The sequence below is a fragment of the Salmo trutta genome, unplaced genomic scaffold, assembly GCF_901001165.1.
Source record: "Salmo trutta unplaced genomic scaffold, fSalTru1.1, whole genome shotgun sequence".
Classification (NCBI taxonomy): Eukaryota; Metazoa; Chordata; class Actinopteri; order Salmoniformes; family Salmonidae; genus Salmo; species Salmo trutta.
Window position 1 is genome coordinate 1,280,991 of NW_021822962.1, and position 22,582 is coordinate 1,303,572.

Here is a 22,582-nt window from a genome sequence, read left to right on the forward strand (position 1 = left end):
CTTCTCCTTTCCCCCTTCTGATAACCAGGTGGTGAATCGCATCTCTGCATGTCTGGCAGACATATCAGTGTGGATGACGGATCACCACCTCAAGCTGAACCTCGGCATTACGGAGCTGCTCTTCCTCCCGGGGAAGGACTGCCCGTTCCATGATCTCGCCATCACGGTTGACAACTCCATTGTGTCCTCCTCCCAGAGTGCTAAGAGCCTTGGCGTGACCCTGGACAACACCCTGTAGTTCTCTGCTAACATCAAGGCGGTGACCCGATCCTGTAGGTTCATGCTCTACAACATTCGCAGAGTACGACACTGCCTTACACAGGAAGCGGCGCATGTCCTAATCCAGGCACTTGTCATCTCCCGTCTGGATTACTGCAACTCGCTGTTGGCGGGGCTCCCTGCCTGTGCCATTAAACCCCTACAACTCATCCAGAACGCCGCAGCCCGCCTGGTGTTCAACCTTCCCAAGTTCTCTCACGTCACCCCGCTCCTCCGCACACTCCACTGGCTTCCAGTTGAAGCTCGCATCTGCTACAAGACCATGGTGCTTGCCTACGGAGCTGTGAGGGGAACGGCACCTCCATACCTTCAGGCTCTGATCAGTCCCTACACCCAAAGAAGGGCACTGCGTTCATCCACCTCTGGCCTGCTCGCCTCCCTACCTCTGCGGAAGCACAGTTCCCGCTCAGCCCAGTCAAAACTGTTCGCTGCTCTGGCACCCCAATGGTGGAACAAGCTCCCTCACGACGCCAGGACAGCGGAGTCAATCACCACCTTCCGGAGACACCTGAATCCCCACCTCTTTAAGGAATACCTGGGATAGGATAAAGTAATCCTTCTAACCCCCCCCTACCCTCCCCCCCAAAAAAATATATAGATGTACTATTGTAAAGTGGTTGTTCCACTGGATATCATAAGGTGAATGCACCAATTTGTAAGTCGCTCAGGATAAGAGCGTCTGCTAAATGACGTAAATGTAAATGTAAATGTAGTTTGCTGCAATTCTACACATTTTGCCATGGGGTGTCGAGAAATGTTGCTGTTTTAAAGCTAGTTTCCTGCAATTCTACACATTTTGCAGTTTTTAATATGATATCTGAGTGAGACTGACTAACAAAAATCAGTGGGGCTCTAATTCGACATTGATTACTACACGTTTAGATAGCTGGCCACTAGACTAATTTACCAATCTAAAACCTGTTAGCTGACCTGGCTATTTGAGTGACTGTCAGTGACTGACATATCAAGAGAAAAACCGATGATCCACAGCCACATTGTATTATTACATTCTGAGGGGAAATTGATCCGAGGGCCCGTGGGCCGCCAGTTGCCCATCCCTGGTCTAGGAGGAACTGGGACTGCGTCCCGAATGACACCCATTCCTTTTCGAGTGGACTACCAGGGCATATACGGCTCTGGTCAAAAGTAGTGCACTATATAGGGAATAGGGTGTCATTTGGGAGTCTCGCTCTGTCTGGGTCCCAGTCCCCTGCAGCTTCCCAAATTCATCTCCATCTAAACAAAGTTCAAATCAAATCAAAATGTATTGGTCGCCATACATAGATTTGCAGATGTTATTGCAGGTGCAACGAAATGCTTGTGTTTTCTAGCTCCAACAGTGCCCAGCAGTACAAAACGTTACCCTCATGTTGATGTTTGTGACCCTGGTAACAAACAAAAAAAGTAGTGCACTATATAGGGAATAGGGTGCCATTTGTGACTCATCTTAAGACTCGTGTGTTTGAGGAAGCAGCTGCTGATGGACAGGGGAGAGTGTCTGCCTGCCTGTCTGTCTGCCTCTCTCTCTGCCTGTCTGTCTACCTTTTTGTCTGTCTGTCTGTCTGTCTGTCAACATGACTCACGTGTCTGAGGAAACAGCTGCTGATGGACAGGGGAGAGTGTCTGCCTGCCTGTCTGTCTGCGTGTCAGTCTGCCTCTCTCTCTGCCTGTCTGTCTACCTTTTGTCTGTCTGCCTGTCTGTCAACATGACTCACGTGTCTGAGGAAACAGCTGCTGATGGACAGGGGAGAGTGGGCCGAGGCCTCCAGCTCTTTCAGGAAGTACTGGCAGTGGAAGTTACACAGTTTCTCCATGTTGCCAAAGATAATGCTGCGCTTCCCCCAGAGGTCCTGAGGCAGGTCCAGACGCTCCATCTCTGGGAAGTAGTGCTCGATGACGTAGCTGAGGGAACGCACATACTCCCTCTCCGTGGAAATCATCTCAGCCATGATGTGCTGCACTTTACTGTTGAGGAGGGAAGAGACAGAGATCCTATCATTTACTGTTGAGGAGGGAAGAGACAGAGATCCTATCATTTACTGTTGAGGAGGGAAGAGACAGAGATCCTATCATTTACTGTTGAGGAGGGAAGAGACAGAGATCCTATCATTTACTGTTGAGGAGGGAAGAGACAGAGATCCTATCATTTACTGTTGAGGAGGGAAGAGACAGAGATCCTATCATTCAATGAATTCAAGTTTTTCTGACCAAAATGGCAGATTTTTCATTAATGTTGCTAGGATGCCATGGCCACTCTAGTGTTCTATTTAATTATGTGGTAAGAGATATGGAGCCGTGAAGCCATATGGGTCCTGGTTTAAAGTAGTGCACTATATAGGAAATAGGGTGCCATTTGGGACACAGACAGTATTATTTTGTTAATTTAGCTGACAGTGTGTCCTGTAGCATTGCGGGTAGGGCCAGTAACTGAAAGGTTGCTGGGTTGAATCCCCGGTGCCGAAGACGTGGATGTTGATTAACCTGTTAGGGCTAGGGGGCAGTATTTACACGGCCGGATAAAAAACGTACCCGATTTAATCTGGTTACTACTCCTGCCCAGTAACTAGAATATGCATATAATTATTGGATTTAGATAGAAAACACCCTAAAGTTTCTAAAACTGTTTGAATGGTGTCTGTGAGTATAACAGAACTCATATAGCAGGCAAAAACCTGAGAAGATTCTGAACAGGAAGTGGCCTGTCTGACAAGTTCTTGTTAATCTTGGCTCTTTTTATTGAAGACTGAGGATCTTTGCTGTAACCTGACACTTCCTACGGCTCCCATAGGCTCTCAGAACCCGGGAAAAAGCTGAATGATATCGAGGCAGCCCCAGGCTGAAACACATTATCGCGTTTGGAAAGTGGCCGATCAGAGGGCCGTCAGACTAAGGCTCGTGCACGAGGGGATCCCATGCTTTTACTTTCTCTCTCGTTGAATGTAAACAGGCTTTGCCGGTCGGAATATTATCGCTTTTTTACGAGAAAAGTGGCATAAAAATTGATTTTAAACAGCGGTTGACATGCTTCGAAGTACGGTAAGGGAATATTTAGAATTTTTTTGTCACGAAATGCGCCATGCTCGTAACCCTTATTTACCCTTTCGGATAGTGTCTTGAACGCACGAACAAAACGCCACTATTTGGATATAACAATGGATTATTTGGGACCAAACCAACATTTGTTATTGAAGTAGAAGTCCTGGGAGTGCATTCTGACGAAGACAGCAAAGGTAATAACATTTTTCTTATAGTAAATCTGACTTTGGTGAATGCTAAACTTGCTGGGTGTCTAAATAGCTAGCCCTGTGATGCCGGGCTATCTACTTAGAATATTGCAAAATGTGCTTTCACCGAAAAGCTATTTTAAAATCGGACATATCGAGTGCATAGAGGAGTTCTGTATCTATAATTCTTAAAATAATTGTTATGTTTTTGTGAACGTTTATCGTGAGTAATTTAGTAAATTCACCGGAAGTGTTCGGTGGGAATGCTAGTCACATGCTAGTCACCTGCTAATGTAAAAAGCTGGTTTTTTATATAAATATGAACTTGATTGAACAGACATGCATGTATTGTATAACATAATGTCCTAAGATTGTGATCTGATGAAGATCATCAAAGGTTAGTGCTGCATTTAGCTGTGGTTTGGGTTTATGTGACATTATATGCTAGCTTGAAAAATGGGTGTCTGATTATTTCTGGCTGGGTACTCTGCTGACATAATCTAATGTTTTGCTTTCGTTGTAAAGCCTTTTTGAAATCGGACAGTGTGGTTAGATTAACGAGAGTCTTGTCTTTAAAATGCTGTAAAATAGTCATATGTTTGAGAAATTGAAGTAATAGCATTTCTACGGTATTTGAATAATGCGCCACGGGATTCAACTGGCTGTTGAGTAGCCCAGAGAGGTTAAGGCAGCCCTCCGCACCTCTCTGATTCAGAGGGGTTGGGTTAAATGCAGAAGACACATTTCAGTTGAATGCATTCAGTTGTACAACTGACTAGGTCTCCCTCTTTCCCTTTCCCTCACCTGCTATGCTTCTTTCCATCTCCCTCTGGGTGTCTGGTGGGGGAGGACATGCTGCGGCTGCGTCCCAGCGCCGGGCTCACCACGTCAGGCCTCTGCAGCTTCTTCTCCACCGACACGTTGTTGGCCACCTCCAGCCCCTTGATGTACACCCCCGTGTAGCCATGCAGGTGGCTGGTGTCAACGTGGCCACCGCCACCGTCCTGCGCCGCCGGCAGCTCATAGCTCAGCGTCTTCTTCATAATCTTCTTGAGTGGCTGTTTGCGGTGCTGGTGGTGATGGTGGAGATGGTGGAGTGGCGTCCCAGACGACGAATAGACAGGCTCCGAGTGGCAGGAGGCGGCCCCCAGGGAGTCGATGGTGCAGTCGCTGTCCGTGTCGTCGAACAGAGAGGGGCTCTGCCGCAGCTTGAGGAGGAGGGGGTCTCCCTCTGGGGCGGGGGGGAAGGGGAAGAGGGAGGAGGAGGTGAAGGAGCAGGAGGAGGGGCTCTTGTTGTTGTTGGAGGAGATGTGCCCTGTGGAGTGAGGCTTGGTTTCTTCCTCCAGAGACGACACAATGATCCTTGACCCCAGAGTGGGCAACTCAGGTAAAACAAGATCCCCTGCAGTAGCCCCATGCTGCTCCGTGTGAGTGCAGCCCCCCTGTCTGTCTGCAGTCTCTGACGGGTCTTTGGTTAGATTTCTGGCTGCAGAGTCAGAGGCTGCAGAGCCAGAGGCTGCAGAGTCAGAGGCTGCAGTAGCTGCTGCTGTGGCCTGGACCAGGGTTTCCTCCAGCTGGTTCTTGGTCTGTTGACACTTGGTCCACAGGAGGTTCCACTGATGGGTCTGCCGGGGGCTGGCCAGAGGGAGAGAGACAAGGTCAGTGGAAAAAAACAGCTGTAGTGTGAAGTTGCCCCAAGACACTCATCTGGGGTAAGTTTTTCATTTCCCCCACTAATGGTGAAGGTTAGGATTGAGGGAGGTGAAGCTGATCCTAGATCTGTACTAAAAAAGGCCCCTAAATGATTTATTTATTATTTGAAATAAAAACAACTAACAAACAAATAATACTTAGTAGCAATAATAATATGGCAACTACAGTCTAATAATAATAACTATGAAATAATAATAATAATATTAACTATGACATAATAATAATAATAATAACATGGTAACTACTGTCAAATAATAATAACTATGACATAATAATACAAATAATAACTATGACATAATAATACTAATAATAACTATGACATAATAATAATATGGTAACTACTGTCAAATAATAATAACTATGACATAATAATACAAATAATAACTATGACATAATAATACTAATAATAACTATGACATAATAATAATATGGTAACTACTGTCTAATAATAATAACTATGAAATAATAATAATAATATTAACTATGACATAATAATAATATGGTAACTACTGTCTAATAATAATAACTATGAAATAATAATAATAATATTAACTATGACATAATAATAATAATAATAATAACATGGTAACTACTGTCAAATAATAATAACTATGACATAATAATACAAATAATAACTATGACATAATAATACTAATAATAACTATGACATAATAATAATATGGTAACTACTGTCTAATAATAATAACTATGAAATAATAATAATAATATTAACTATGACATAATAATAATATGGTAACTACTGTCAAATAATAATAACTATGACATAATAATACTAATAATAACTATGACATAATAATACTAATAATAACTATGACATAATAATAATATGGTAACTACAGTCTAATAATAATAACTATGACATAATAATAATAATATGGTAACTACTGTTTAATAATAATAACTATGACATAATAATACTCATAATAACTATGACATAATAATAATATGGTAACTATTGTTTAATAATAATAACTATGACATAATAATAATATGGTAACTACTGTTTAATAATAATAACTATGACATAATAATAATAATAATATGGTAACTATTGTTTAATAATAACTATGACATAATAATAATATGGTAACTATTGTTTAATAATAATAACTATGACATAATAATACAAATAATAACTATGACATAATAATATGGTAACTACTGTTTAATAATAATAACTATGATATTATAATAATAATAGTAACTATGACATAATAATATGGTAACTACTGTTTAATAATAATAACTATGATATTATAATAATAATAATAATTATGACATAATAATACTAATAATAACTATGACATAATAATAATATGGTAACTACAGTCTAATAATAATAACTATGACATAATAATAATAATATGGTAACTACTGTCAAATAATAATAATTATGACATAATAATACTAATAATAACTATGACATAATAATAATATGGTAACTACTGTCAAATAATAATAACTATGACATAATAATACAAATAATAACTATGACATAATAATACAAATAATAACTATGACATAATAATAATATGGTAACTATTGTTTAATAATAATAACTATGACATAATAATAATAATAATATGGTAACTACTGTTTAATAATAATAACTATGACATAATAATAATATGGTAACTATTGTTTAATAATAATAACTATGACATAATAATAATATGGTAACTATTGTTTAATAATAATAACTATGACATAATAATAATATGGTAACTACTGTTTAATAATAATAACTATGACATAATAATAATAATAATAATAATAATAATAATAACTATGACATAATAATAATAATAATATGGTAACTATTGTTTAATAATAATAACTATGACATAATAATAATAATAATAATATGGTAACTATTGTTTAATAATAATAACTATGACATAATAATACAAATAATAACTATGACATAATAATATGGTAACTACTGTTTAATAATAATAACTATGATATTATAATAATAATAATAACTATGACATAATAATATGGTAACTACTGTTTAATAATAATAACTATGATATTATAATAATAATAATAACTATGACATAATAATATGGTAACTACTGTTTAATAATAATAACTATGATATTATAATAATAATAATAACTATGACATAATAATATGGTAACTACTGTTTAATAATAATAACTATGATATTATAATAATAATAATAACTATGACATAATAATACAAATAATAACTATGACATAATAATACTAATAATAACTATGACATAATAATAATATGGTAACTACTGTCTAATAATAATAACTATGACATAATAGCTCCTTGTCAATCTTCCGCAATAGGTGACCGCCTAATCCTGCCTAATGAGCGGGCCGGCCGTGGTCCAAGAAGTTTTGATTTGTGTCCTTCTATGAAAACACATCGTTTTCTATTCCTAAAACAGCAATGGCAGGTGGAATCCAAAAAAGACAAAAAGGCGGCCAATATGATGCAGAAAACTTAAGTTAAACTTTCACAAAGAAATTAACAAAAATATAGCGATACTATTAGGATGTAGGATCTTATTTGGATCTGCATTAGCTGTTGCTGAAGCTATTTTACTCTTTCCTTTCCCATACTACCCTATCCTACCTTTTCATATTCTACCCCATCCTACCCTACCCTATCCCATTCTACTCTACCCTATCCCATCCTACTCTTTCCTATCCTACCCCATCCTACCCTACCCTACCCTACCCCATCCTACCCTACCCTATCCCATTCTACTCTACCCTATCCCATCCTACTCTTTCCTATCCTACCCCATCCTACCCTACCCTACCTTACCCCATCCTACCCTACCCTATCCCATTCTACTCTACACTATCCCATCCTACTCTTTCCTATCCTATCCTACCCTATCATATCTTACTCTTTCCTATCTTACCCTATCCTACTCTTTCCTATCCTACTCTTTCCTATCTTACCCTATCCTACTCTTTCCTATCCTACTCTTTCCTATCCTATCCTACCCTATCATATCTTACTCTTTCCTATCCTACCCTATCCTACTCTTACCTATCTTACCCTATCCTACTCTTTCCTATCCTACACTTTCCTATCCTACCCTATCATAATATTTCCTATCCTACCTTAGCCTACTCTTTCCTATCCTACCCTATCCTATCTTACTCTTTCCTATCCCATCCTACTCTTTCCCATTCTACACTACCCCACTCTACCCTATCCTACCCTACCAAACCTTACCCCACCCTATCCTTCCCCAGCCTATCTTACAGCAGGTGGTATACCTGTCCAAGGACAGGACCATATCATTGAGGGGGCTGAAGTTGTCCAGGGAGAACGTGGAGGCCTCCATCTGATAGTCCTGGAGGATCTCAAGTACTGCAGAAGGGAGGCTCACACCACTGCTGTCCAGGTTCAGCTGCCTGAAGTAGTCCTGGCAGTGCTCCATCCACTGGTTAGCCTGCAGGACAGGACGGATAGCACGTAGAAATACAATTACAACAGACACTGAGTGGACAAAACATTAAGAACACCGGCTCTTTCAATGACACAGACTGACCAGGTGAATCCAGGGGAAAGCTAAGATCCCTTATTGATGTCACTTTGTTAAATCCACTTCAATCAGTGTAGATGAAGGGGAGGAAACAGGTTAAATAAGAATGTTTAAGCCTTGAGACAATTGAGACATGGATTGTCTATGTGTGCCATTCAGAGCGTGAGCAATGGGCAAGACAAAATATTTTTAAGTTCCTTAGAACGGGGTATGGTAGTAGGTGCCAGGCGCACCGCTTTATGTCATGAACTGTAACGCTGCTGGGTTTTTCACACTCAACAGATTCCAGTGTATCAAGAAGGATTCACCACCCAAAGGACATTCAGCCAACTTGACACAACTGTGGGAAGCATTGGAGTCAACATGGGCCAGCATCCCTGTGGAATGCTTTTGATGCCTTGTAGAGTCCATGTCCTGATGAATTGAGGCTGTTCTGAGGGCAAAAGGGGGTGCAACTCAATATTAGTAAGGTGTTCTTAATGGTTTGTACACTCAGTGTATATGATTGATATAATGTTTAAAATCTGTATCTATTGTATCTATCAAAAGGTCAAGGTTCAAACACAGCATCATAGTAAGGAGGATCAACCCTTACAGTATTCTGTGTCACAAATGGCTCCCAGGATTTTACCAGGATTCATAGTGCCATTTGGGATGCAGCCCAAGACATCTCATCACATCCTTTTTCCTCAACCTCTCTTGCTTGAGAAATAAACGAAGAATCAGAAATGATCCTGGGTCTGTCTTTACCGAGCCGTAGAACTCGTAGAGGTTGGTGAGGATGTCTAGCTGGTTCTTCCTCCTCTCCACTCTGCCCAGGATGGATCCCAGGTGCTGTTTGAAGTCCAGCAAGGCCGAGCTGGGGAGAGACTCTCCTGACTGCCTGACCAGCAGTAAACCCTGCTTCTGCTGCTGCTGTACGTGGACAGAGATTAGAGGATCATGGGAAATTCAGTTTATAAGAGTCTTAGAAGCAGTTTTCAAAGCAGAAAACAACAAGTCAGGAAGAAATGTACAATGTTGAAACGTACAACTGACTCTTCAAAGAACTGTTCCAAACTCTGCCTCATGTCTTTGACCGCAGCCAGAGAGAGATGGAGAGAGTCCAGGGGAGTGAGGTGCTTCTCTCCTTCCACACTGAACCATACTTTGATCTGGAGAGAGAGACAGAATGAGATGGGATGTAGGCTTTTATATAATACGCTAACATCCAATACTTCAGAATCAGGGCCACCGTAGCTCATATTATGACATTACTAGCAGCTTATTAGTCATTAGTAGATCAAGTTAGAAATGACTTTAACATACTGTATGTAAGCACAATCACAACGCCAGAATGAAATGTCAAAAGACAAGCCATCTGTCTGACTGAAGCACAATCACAACGCCAGAATGAAATGTCAAAAGACAAGCCATCTGTCTGACTGAAGTGAAATCACAACGCCAGAATGAAATGTCAAAAGACAAGCCGTCTGTCTGACTGAAGCACAATCACAACGCCAGAATGAAATGTCAAAAGACAAGCCATCTGTCTGACTGAAGTGAAATCACAACGCCAGAATGAAATGTCAAAAGACAAGCCATCTGTCTGACTGAAGTGAAATCACAACGCCAGAATGAAATGTCAAAAGACAAGCCATCTGTCTGACTGAAGTGAAATCACAACGCCAGAATGAAATGTCAAAAGACAAGCCATCTGTCTGACTGAAGTGAAATCACAACGCCAGAATGAAATGTCAAAAGACAAGCCATCTGTCTGACTGAAGCACAATCACAACGCCAGAATGAAATGTCAAAAGACAAGCCATCTGTCTGACTGAAGCACAATCACAACGCCAGAATGAAATGTCAAAAGACAAGCCATCTGTCTGACTGAAGTGAAATCACAACGCCAGAATGAAATGTCAAAAGACAAGCCGTCTGTCTGACTGAAGTGAAAATCCCACCTGCTCTGTCTGTTCCTCAAACCTGCGGACCTCCAGCAGACTCTCCAGCTGTTTCAGGGACTTGTTGGAGAGGATCACCAGTTTATGGACCTCCTCATCCACCTGGTTATAAAGGACATTCACCATGTCCACTGAATCCCTGGATGGACAACAAGGACAACAGTAGGTTGGCAACAAATGGTGATGGGTAATAGATGTATCATCAGTGACCATAGCTATATATGCTTGTGTTGAGTGTTATGCATGCACCACTGTCTGAATGCTTTATAAAGGCGTTATACATCATCTCTACAGAGATTTAATGCATCCAACACTCTGATCTTTGGATTGAACTCAGATGTGTCTCAAATGGCACACTCTTCCCTATATAGTGCTCTACATTTGATCCAATAGTAAGTTCTGGTTATGCAGACCCTCTCCCAGCAGTACCTGTAGTTGTCATTCTCACAAGCCTCGTCCTTCCTGATACGGGCCAGGACTGTTCCTCCCTCCAGCCTCAGTCTGTTCAGACAGGTGTCCTCCAACACACACTTCATCAGAGACCTCTGCTGCTCCAGCACCTCAGATACCTCCTGAACCACACACACACACACACACACACACACACACACACACACACACTTCATCAGAGACTTCTGCTGCTCCAGCACCTCAGATACCTCCTGAACCAGACACACACACACACTTCATCAGAGACTTCTGCTGCTCCAACACATCAGATACCTCCTGAACCAGACACACACACACACACACACTTCATCAGAGACCTCTGCTGCTCCAGCACCTCAGATACCTCCTGAACCACACACACACTTCATCAGAGACCTCTGCTGCTCCAACACCTCAGATACCTCCTGAACCAGACACACACACACACACACACACACACACTTCATCAGAGACCTCTGCTGCTCCAACACCTCAGATACCTCCTGAACCAGACACACACACACACACACACACACACACACACACACACACACACACACACACACACACACACACACACACACACACACACACACACACACACACACACACACTTCATCAGAGACCTCTGCTGCTCCAACACCTCAGATACCTCCTGAACCAGACACACACACACACACACACACACACACACACACACTTCATCAGAGACCTCTGCTGCTCCAACACCTCAGATACCTCCTGAACCAGACACACACACACACACACACATACACACACACTTCATCAGAGACCTCTGCTGCTCCAGCACCTCAGATACCTCCTGAACCAGACACACACACACACACACACACACACACACACACACACACACACACACACACACACACACACACACACACTTCATCAGAGACCACTGCTGCGCCAACACCTCAGATACCTCCTGAACCAGACACACACACACACACTTCATCAGAGACCTCTGCTGCTCCAACACCTCAGATACCTCCTGAACCAGACACACACACACACACACACACACTTCATCAGAGACCTCTGCTGCTCCAGCACCTCAGATACCTCCTGAACCAGACACACACAGACACACAGACACACAGACAGACACACACACACACACACACAGACCTTAGTGCTCTCCAGGTTGCTGCTGCTGCTCAATGTAGAGATAGAAGACTGGAGGGAGGAGAGAGCCACGCTGCAACTGCTGGCAAACGGCTCAATTTTCTGACAGACGGGATGAAGAGAGAGAGAGAATGAGAGCAAGAGCGAGAGCGAGAGAGAGAGCGAGAGAGAGAGAGAGAGAGAGAGAGAGAGAGAGAGAGAGAGAGAGATGTTACAGACAGAGTTGAGATCAGGGAATACCAGACCATTTAAGTGATAATGCCCTTGAAGCCGGTGTTTGGAGCATATATTGGTGCAGGTGGTGTTAGTCTCGGGCCTAACAACACCCGTGGATTGCACAGTCAGATGAAACAGAGTAAATAGACATTTTAAAGTCATAGATTAAGCCGGTGGTAACTTGTGGAATAGACACCGGCTGGAATGCGGTTTTAACCAATCAGCATCCACGATTAGACCCACCCGTTGTATGAAGTGCACTACTTTTGACCAGACACCTATGGGCCCTGGTCAAACGCAGTGCACTACATAGCTAATAGGGTGCCATTTGAGACAACTGTAACCGTGGTGATGTGATTCCTACCTGTCTGAAGGCGACCCAGTGGTTGTGGTCGTAGGGGAACGTTCCGTCCAGGTCTCTAGTGAGCTGACTGGAGTCTATGTGCTTCAACAGAGCCTTCAGGGATGTCAGGATCTCCGTCTGCATGGGGACAGAGGGACACACACTCACTGTAACTCCCCACCAGGGTCGGGGCCTGTGGGTAGCAGGGTTGGAGTCAATTCCATTTCAATTCCAGTCGATTCAGGAAGTAAACTGAAATTCCTATTCCAATATCAATTATCTTCAATGCTTTTCCAATAAGGAAACTAAAGCTCTCACATCCTACCTTGCTACAGATATCATATATAACTGAGTTCAATCATATATAACTTCCACCAAAGCAAAAACGACCATCCTGTCATGTTCTGACCAGTAAGGGGTTATTTGTTATTGTAGTTTGGTCAGGACGTGGCAGGGGGTATTTGTTTTATGTGTTTATGTAGAGGGGTGTTTGTTTAGAGTATTCCAGGGTTTTTGGTTATGTTCTATGTTTCGTATTCTAGGATCTATCTATGTTGTGTATTTCTTTGTGTTGGCCTGGTATGGCTCTCAATCAGGAACAGCTGAGGTGCATGTCCCCAGTCTGGCACATCCAAAGCCAGCACCACGCACCAGGCCTCCAGTACGTCAGCCCAGTCCAACTCGTCCTGTTCCTGCTCCTCGCACTAGCCCTGAGGTGCGTGTATCCAGTCTGGCATAACCAAAGCCAGCACCACGCACTTCCCACAAAGGGACAGGCGAAAACAGGCTACCTAAGTATGGCTCTCAATCAGGAACAGCTGTACATCGTTGTTGCTGATTGAGAGTCATACTTAGGTAGCCTGTTTTCACCTGTCCCTTTGTGGGAAGTTGTTTGTGCATTGCTATGTTTAGCCTGCAGAACTGTTCAGCTGTCGGTCGTTTTTTCATTTTCTTATTTTGTGTCTCTAATAAAAGTTAAGATGAGCACTCAACCCGCTGCATTTTGGTCCACTTCATACGACGACCGTTACACATCTACTATATAATATAAAATGACAGGTAACCTTGATGATGTAAGTAAAGAAATGTAACTCAGAAAAATCCTCATGAGAGACAGAATGATCTGTAATACATATCGCTCTGTTGCAGGTTTCATCAAGACAACTAACCAATCACATCCTTTTATCCCCGTGTCATGTAGTTTCAATAGGAACAGACATGTCTTGAACTTAACTGTAGAAACCTATGGAGGAATTCCAGAGATAATCCCTTAACTCGACGTTGGACCTAAACCCTGTTCTCATTAGATGTGCCTGGCTGTGTGATGGATGTTGTGGGTCTTTCAGTATGTTTTCAGTGGGACAGACGTGTGTGTGTGTCACAGTCAGAAGTAGGTAGGTAAGGCTGGTGATGAAGAGATGATTACATTTTCCACAGTCAGACATGCAGCTTCATGCAAACCTACATAGCACAGATACCCCAGCTCTCAACAACACACCATGACCCGACACGCTACACGCTAAACGCACGCACGCACGCACGCACGCACACACACACACACACACACTGCCTCACTCAGGTCAAGGACATGACATTGACAGGCTGCCAGCTACGACTCAATACAACAGCCTTGGTGTATCTGAATAGACTTGGAGGTGTCTGTGAAAACGCTGTAGCCTTCCTGATGTTACATTGTGTTGGTCACTGCGTGTGGAAAATGGTAGGATTGTAAGAAATACTCCCAAGATATGTGATTTGAAGTCTTGAATTAGACAAGAACGCGCAATGCAAATATCACAGCAAATGAGTCATTATTTAATATTTTACCTGCACAGTAGTAATGTCTCTTTCAGGCTTGATAGTTGTCTCCTTGTCCACAAGTAGCAGGACGGAGTAAAGTGCATTTGGTAATAAAGCCTGGGGGAAAAGCAACACAAATTGACATGTACAGTATTAGGAGGGGGCGCTACATGAACTAAAACACCACAATAGATCATCATTATAAAATCAGAACTCTTCATGTGCCTGTTGTGTGCAGGCTGGATGCTGGTGGACCTGTACACGTGTGTATTTGTGTGTGTGTGTCACATTTAAAACAATCACGTGAAAAAAACAAGTGGTTTTCAGAATGCACATGTCAACAAATCACATGTGAACAAATCACATGTGAACAAATCACATGTGAACAAATCACATGTGAACAAATCACATGTGAACAAATCACATGTGAACAAATCACATGTGAACAAACGTGTTTTAACCCTTTTCCACATTATTACTTTCACCACTTCCAACTACATCCAGGGACTGAGCAGGACTGCTAGAATGAATGTGCCAAAACCTGCAACTGGTGAAAAGGCAGTGAAAGCAAAGGCCAGGGTAACATAAGGAAAGGCAGGGTAACATAAGGAAAGGCCAGGGTAACATAAGGGAAGGCCAGGGTAACATAAGGAAAGGCCAGGGTAACATAAGGGAAGGCCAGGTTAAAATAAGGAAAGGCCAGGGTAACATAAGGGAAGGCCAGGGTAACATAAGGAAAGGCCAGGGTAACATAAGAAAAGGCCAAGTTAAAATAAGGAAAGGCCAGGGTAACATAGGGGAAGGCCAGGGTAACATAAGGAAAGGCCAGGGTAACATAAGGGAAGGCCAGGGTAACATAAGGAAAGGCCAGGGTAACATAAGGAAAGCCAGGGTAACATAAGCAAAGGCCAGGGTAACATAAGGAAAGGCCAGGGTAACATAAGGGAAGGCCAGGGTAACATAAGGAAAGGCCAGGGTAACATAAGGAAAGGCCAGGGTAACATAAGGGAAGGCCAGGTTAAAATAAGGAAAGGCCAGGGTAACATAAGGGAAGGCCAGGGTAACATAAGGAAAGGCCAGGGTAACATAAGAAAAGGCCAAGTTAAAATAAGGAAAGGCCAGGGTAACATAAGAAAAGGCCAAGTTAAAATAAGGAAAGGCCAGGGTAACATAAGAAAAGGCCAAGTTAAAATAAGAAAAGGCCAAGTTAAAATAAGGAAAGGCCAGGGTAACATAAGAAAAGGCCAGGGTAATATAAGGGAAGGCCAGGGTAACATAAGGAAAGGCCAGGGTAACATAAGAAAAGGCCAGGGTCCCATAAGCAAAGGCCAGGGTAACATAAGGAAAGGCCAGGGTAACATAAGAAAAGGCCAGGGTCCCATAAGCAAAGGCCAGGGTAACATAAGGAAAGGCCAGGGTAACATAAGGAAAGGCCAGGGTAACATAAGGAAAGGCCAGGGTAACATAAGGAAAGGCCAGGGTAACATAAGGAAAGGCCAGGGTAACATAAGGAAAGGCCAGGGTAACATAAGGGAAGGCCAGGGTAACATAAGGAAAGGCCAGGGTAACATAAGGAAAGGCCAGGGTAACATAAGGAAAGGCCAGGGTAACATAAGAAAAGAGAGGGAACATTGCAGGAAAGAGGGAGACGTTTTTTTGAATTGCATTATCATAACAAATGTTTCACTGAAAAAATGTTTGCATTAATTTACAATTAATTTGCTCTCATGTTAAAACATTATTTCCTTGCAATATTAAGTTTTGCCATCAATACCTTGGGGCTTTTGTTTTGCCATCAATACCTTGGGGCTTTTGTTTTGCCATCAATACCTTGGGGCTTTTGGTTTGCCATCAATACCTTGGGGCTTTTGTTTTGCCATCAATACCTTGGGGCTTTTGGTTTGCCATCAATACCTTGGGGCTTTTGGTTTGCCATCAATACCTTGGGGCTTTTGTTTTGCCATCAATACCTTGGGGCTTTTGTTTTGCCATCAATACCTTGGGGCTTTTTGTTTTGCCATCAATACCTTGGGGCTTTTGTTTTGCCATCAATACCTTGGGGCTTTTGGTTTGCCATCAATACCTTGGGGCTTTTGTTTTGCCATCAATACCTTGGGGCTTTTGGTTTGCCATCAATACCTTGGGGCTTTTGGTTTGCCATCAATACCTTGGGGCTTTTGGTTTGCCATCAATACCTTGGGGTTTTTGTTTTGTTTTCAATATCATTATTTTTGTTTGGAATACTAATAATTCTGATGTCAACTTCAGAAGTTTTGCTTGATATTAATGGCTGAAAAGTAACTCTCTCACTAGAGTAGTGCACCACGTAACAACACTAGAACTCTATGAAAGGTGCTTAAAGTGGCCATCTTTAATTGAATCACTAACAGTGTTCTCACCGCCACAGTAAAAAGTTGAGGGATGGGTCTGGAGAAATGCAGCCACTCTCCAATCCATAGACTATGCTATGGATGCAAGGACTGACCGTCCATGATGTCAAATAGTAGTAACCATGTTTAGAGGCTATACAATGTTTGTTTACATTTACTTTGTTTACAAACATTGGCATTTTCTTACATGTGAAACCGCAAATTTGACAAGTGCTTTTTTGGCAAGGGAGTGTGTGCATGTCTGTGTGTGTGTGTGAACAGACAAGTAAGAACAGGTCCTCCCCACTAGCCCTGAGGCCCAGCCTTTCTGCCAGTGAAATGTGATGGACCAAGTCATTACACAGAAATCAAAGTACCCCTCCAGAAATCAACCTTCTCTAGACCAAGAAAGGGACGGAAAAACAATAGTAAAGAAGATATATGTGCTGTGCTCCTAAAGTACTATACTATACCATTACTATAGTACTATACCAGAACATTACTATAGTTTTATTCTAGAACATTACTATAGTATTATTCTAGAACATTACTAAAGTACTAAACTAGAACATTACCACAGTACTATACTATAACATTACTATAGTACTATACTATAACATTACTATAGTACTATACTAGAACATTACTATAGTTTTATTCTAGAACATTACTATAGTATTATTCTAGAACATTACTAAAGTACTAAACTAGAACATTACCACAGTACTATACTATAACATTACTATAGTACTATACTATAACATTACTATAGTACTATACTAGAAAATTACTATAGTACTATATTAGAACATTACTTCAGTACTATACTATAACATTACTATAGTACTATACTATAACATTACTATAGTACTATACTATAACATTACTATAGTACTATACTAGAACATTACTACAGTACTATACCAGAACATTACTGTAGTATTATTCTAGACCATTACTAAAGTACTATACTAGAACATTATCACAGTACTATGCTAGAACATTACTACAGTACTATACTAGATCATTACCACAGTACTATACTAGAACATTACTATAGTACTATATTAGAACATTAGTATAGTACTATACTAGAAATTCACTATAGTAATATACTATAACATTACTATAGTACTATGCTATAGCATTACTATAGTACTATACTATAGCATTAGTATAGTACTATACTAGAACATTACTATAGTACTATACTAGAACATTACTACAGTACTATGCTAGAACATTACTAAAGTACTATACTAGAACATTACTACAGTACTATGCAAGAACATTACTACAGTACTATACTAGATCATTACCACAGTACTATGCTAGAACATTACTACAGTACTATACTAGATCATTACCACAGTACTATACTAGAACATTACTATAGTACTATATTAGAACATTAGTATAGTACTATACTAGAACATCACTATAGTAATATACTATAACATTACTATAGTACTATGCTATAGCATTACTATAGTACTATACTATAGCATTAGTATAGTACTATACTAGAACATTACTATAGTACTATACTAGAACATTAGTACAGTACTATACTAGAACATTACTATAGTACTATACCAGGACATTACTATAGCACTATACTATAACATTACTATTGTACTATAGTATAACATTGCTACACTAGAACATTACAAATGCACTATACTAGTACATTACTATAGTACTATACTAAAACATTACTATAGTGCTATACTATTACATTACCATAGCACTATACTAGAACATTACTACCGTGCTATACTAGAACATTAGTATAGTACCATACTATACCATTACTACAGTACTACACTATACCATTACTATAGCACCATACTAGAACAGTACTATAGTACTATATTAGAACATTACTATAGTACTATACTATAACATTACTATAGTACTATGCTATAGCATTAGTATAGTCCTATACTAGAACATTACTTCAGTACTATACTAGAACATTACTATATTACTATATTAGAACATTACTACAGTACTATACTAGAACATCACTATAGTACAATACTAGAACATTAGTATAGTACTATACTATACCATTGGTATAGCACTATACTAGAACATTGCTATCGTACTGTACCATAACATTACTACAGTACTATACTATACCATTACTACAGTACTAAACTATAACATTACTGCAGTACTATACTATAACATTACTATTGTACTATACTAGAGTGTAGTGACAGTGAAAGAACATTTCTTAACACCATGAAAACATTGTTAAGAATCAGGAGGACGTAAAGAAACCGCCTGAGGATAGTTCATGTGGGACGTGGTTCTGATGACATGTTATTTTCCGTTGAAAGTTCATACCTGGAGTTCAGGAAGAGATGATTGAGTCCCAAAATAGCATGTTAATCCCTATATTATAGTGCACTACTTTTGACCAGAGCCCTATGGGTCCTATGGTCAAAAGTAGTGCACTACACTGTATATGGAATAGGGTTCCATTCGGGACGCAGTCAATATTATTGTCATTAGAAAGCTCTCACCTGGAGTTCAGACAGAGATGAGAACAGAGCAGGACTGGGCTGCTGTCTCCTGGTGTCCACTAGCACCGTAAGGCCTTGGTCCCGCCTCTCGCTCCTGAAACCAGAAACAAAACCCATCAGGGTGATCTTGTGAATGGTTAGTCCTTGCATCATCCCTCCTCTCCCCTGTAACTATTCCACAGGTAGTTGCAGTAAATCAGAATGTGTTCTCAGTCAAATGACCTGGTAAAATAAGGGTTAAAAAAAAGATATATATACTGCTCAAAAAAATAAAGGGAACACTTAAACAACACAATGTAACTCCAAGTCAATCACACTTCTGTGAAATCAAACTGTCCACTTAGGAAGCAACACTGATTGACAGTAAATTTCACATGCTGTTGTGCAAATGGAATAGACAACAGGTGGAAATTATAGGCAATTAGCAAGACACCCCCAATAAAGGAGTGGTTCTGCAGGTGGTAACCACAAACCACTTCTCAGTTCCTATGCTTCCTGGCTGATGTTTTGGTCACTTTTGAATGCTGGCGGTGCTTTCACTCTAGTGGTAGCATGAGACGGAGTCTACAACCCACACAAGTGGCTCAGGTAGTGCAGCTCATCCAGGATGGCACATCAATGCGAGCTGTGGCAAGAAGGTTTGCTGTGTCTGTCAGCATAGTGTCCAGAGCATGGAGGCGCTACCAGGAGACAGGCCAGTACATCAGGAGACGTGGAGGAGGCCGTAGGAGGGCAACAACCCAGCAGCAGGACCGCTACCTCCGCCTTTGTGCAAGGAGGAGCACTGCCAGAGCCCTGCAAAATGACCTCCAGCAAGCCACAAATGTGCATGTGTCTGCTCAAACGGTCAGAAACAGACTCCATGAGGGTGGTATGAGGGCCCAACGTCCACAGGTGGGGGTTGTGCTTACAGCCCAACACCGTGCAGGACGTTTGGCATTTGCCAGAGAACACCAAGATTGGCAAATTCGCCACTGGCGCCCTGTGCTCTTCACAGATGAAAGCAGGTTCACACTGAGCACATGTGACAGACGTGACAGAGTCTGGAGACGCCGTGGAGAACGTTCTGCTGCCTGCAACATCCTCCAGCATGACCGGTTTGGCGGTGGGTCAGTCATGGTGTGGGGTGGCATTTCTTTGGGGGGCCGCACAGCCCTCCATGTGCTCGCCAGAGGTAGCCTGACTGCCATTAGGTACCGAGATGAGATCCTCAGACCCCTTGTGAGACCATATGCTGGTGCGGTTGGCCCTGGGTTCCTCCTAATGCAAGACGATTCTAGACCTCATGTGGCTGGAGTGTGTCAGCAGTTCCTGCAAGAGGAAGGCATTGATGCTATGGACTGGCCCGCCCGTTCCCCAGACCTGAATCCAATTGAGCACATCTGGGACATCATGTCTCGCTCCATCCACCAACGCCACGTTGCACCACAGACTGTCCAGGAGTTGGCGGATGCTTTAGTCCAGGTCTGGGAGGAGATCCCTCAGGAGACCATCCGCCACCTCATCAGGAGCATGCCCTGGCGTTGTAGGGAGGTCATACAGGCACGTGGAGGCCATACACACTACTGAGCCTCATTTTGACTTGTTTTAAGGACATTACATCAAAGTTGGATCAGCCTCTAGTGTGGTTTTCCACTTTAATTTTGAGTGTGACTCCAAATCCAGACCTCCATGGTTTGATAAATTGGATTTCCATTGATTATTTTTGTGTGATTTTGTTGTCAGCACATTCAACTATGTAAAGAAAAAAGTATTTATTAAGATTATTTCATTCATTCAGATCTAGGATGTGTTATTTTAGTGTTCCCTTAATTTTTTGGAGCAGTGTATATATATATATAGCCCTGTTATGAGAGTGGTTACATTTCTCCAGACCCATTTCTCAGCTGTTTACCAAAAAGTGTTGGGGTGCCTGGTTTGTTATTTGTTTGAATCCCAGAATGCCCCCTTCAAAGGAACACCGTCCAATAACTAAAGCCTGGATGGGATTTCAGCAGATGAAACCTGAGTGCGGCAGACTGGTTGACTGACTGACCGGAGCGTTGAATAGTAGTAACCCAGGAGACAGGTGAGGTCTTTGGCCGTGCAGCTCTCCCCAGCCCACACCCTCCCCCGCGTGCACACCTGTAGCACCGCTCGCCCGCTGAGGTCTCTGTTACCTGGAAGAGAGAGAGGGGGGGGGTCAGCGCTCACTCATACTCAAGTAGGCACTATGAGTGCTTCCCAAATGGTACCCTATTCTCTATATAAAGTAGTGCACTACATTTTGACCAAAGTCTTATGGGTCCTGTTCAAAAGTAGTGCACTACAAAGGGAATAGCGTAGGTTGCTATTTGGGACGTAGAGAAAGTGACCTGTCTGTTGTTAAGTGTTTGTCGTCATCCCAGGCCCCACAGCGCAGCTCAACATACCGCTTTAGTTCAGGATGGCATCTCCTCTTACCCTCATCTGATCCAGTCTAAGTCATTTAATAGGCTCCTATTATTCTACATAGAACATTCCCACTCCTACTGAAAACATGCGCCCCAAGCTTCATATGTCACATGGGAGTAAACACTGCATATGTCACATGGGAGTAAACACTTCATATGTCACATGGGAGTGAACACTTCATATGTCACATGGGAGTAAACACTTCATATGTCACATGGGAGTAAACACTTCATATGTCACATGGGAGTAAACACTTCATTTGTCACATGGGAGTAAATACTACATATGTCACATGGGAGTAAATACTACATATGTCACATGGGAGTAAGCACTCCATATGTCACATGGGAGTAAATACTACATATGTCACATGGGAGTAAATACTACACATGTCACATGGGAGTAAGCACTCCATATGTCACATGGGAGTAAACACTTCATATGTCACATGGGAGTAAACACTCCATATGTCACATGGAAGTAAACACTTCATATGTCACATGGAAGTAAACACTTCATATGTCACATGGGAGTAAACACTTCATATGTCACATGGAAGTAAACACTACATATGTCACATGGGAGTAAACA

General features: G+C 41.7%; 1 protein-coding gene across 1 annotated transcript in view; it reads right to left on the reverse strand.

Moving 5' to 3' along the window:
* Positions 1–22,582, reverse strand: part of LOC115187622 (pleckstrin homology domain-containing family G member 4B-like) — an 88,029-nt gene that overhangs the window by 21,974 nt on the left and 43,473 nt on the right. The window contains 12 exon segments of the mRNA XM_029746594.1: positions 1,995–2,244; positions 4,308–5,138; positions 8,510–8,685; positions 9,529–9,693; positions 9,810–9,932; positions 10,725–10,863; positions 11,154–11,296; positions 12,300–12,398; positions 12,877–12,993; positions 14,683–14,772; positions 19,559–19,652; positions 21,594–21,717. Of these exon segments, the coding sequence (XP_029602454.1) occupies positions 1,995–2,244; positions 4,308–5,138; positions 8,510–8,685; positions 9,529–9,693; positions 9,810–9,932; positions 10,725–10,863; positions 11,154–11,296; positions 12,300–12,398; positions 12,877–12,993; positions 14,683–14,772; positions 19,559–19,652; positions 21,594–21,717 (2,351 nt within the window).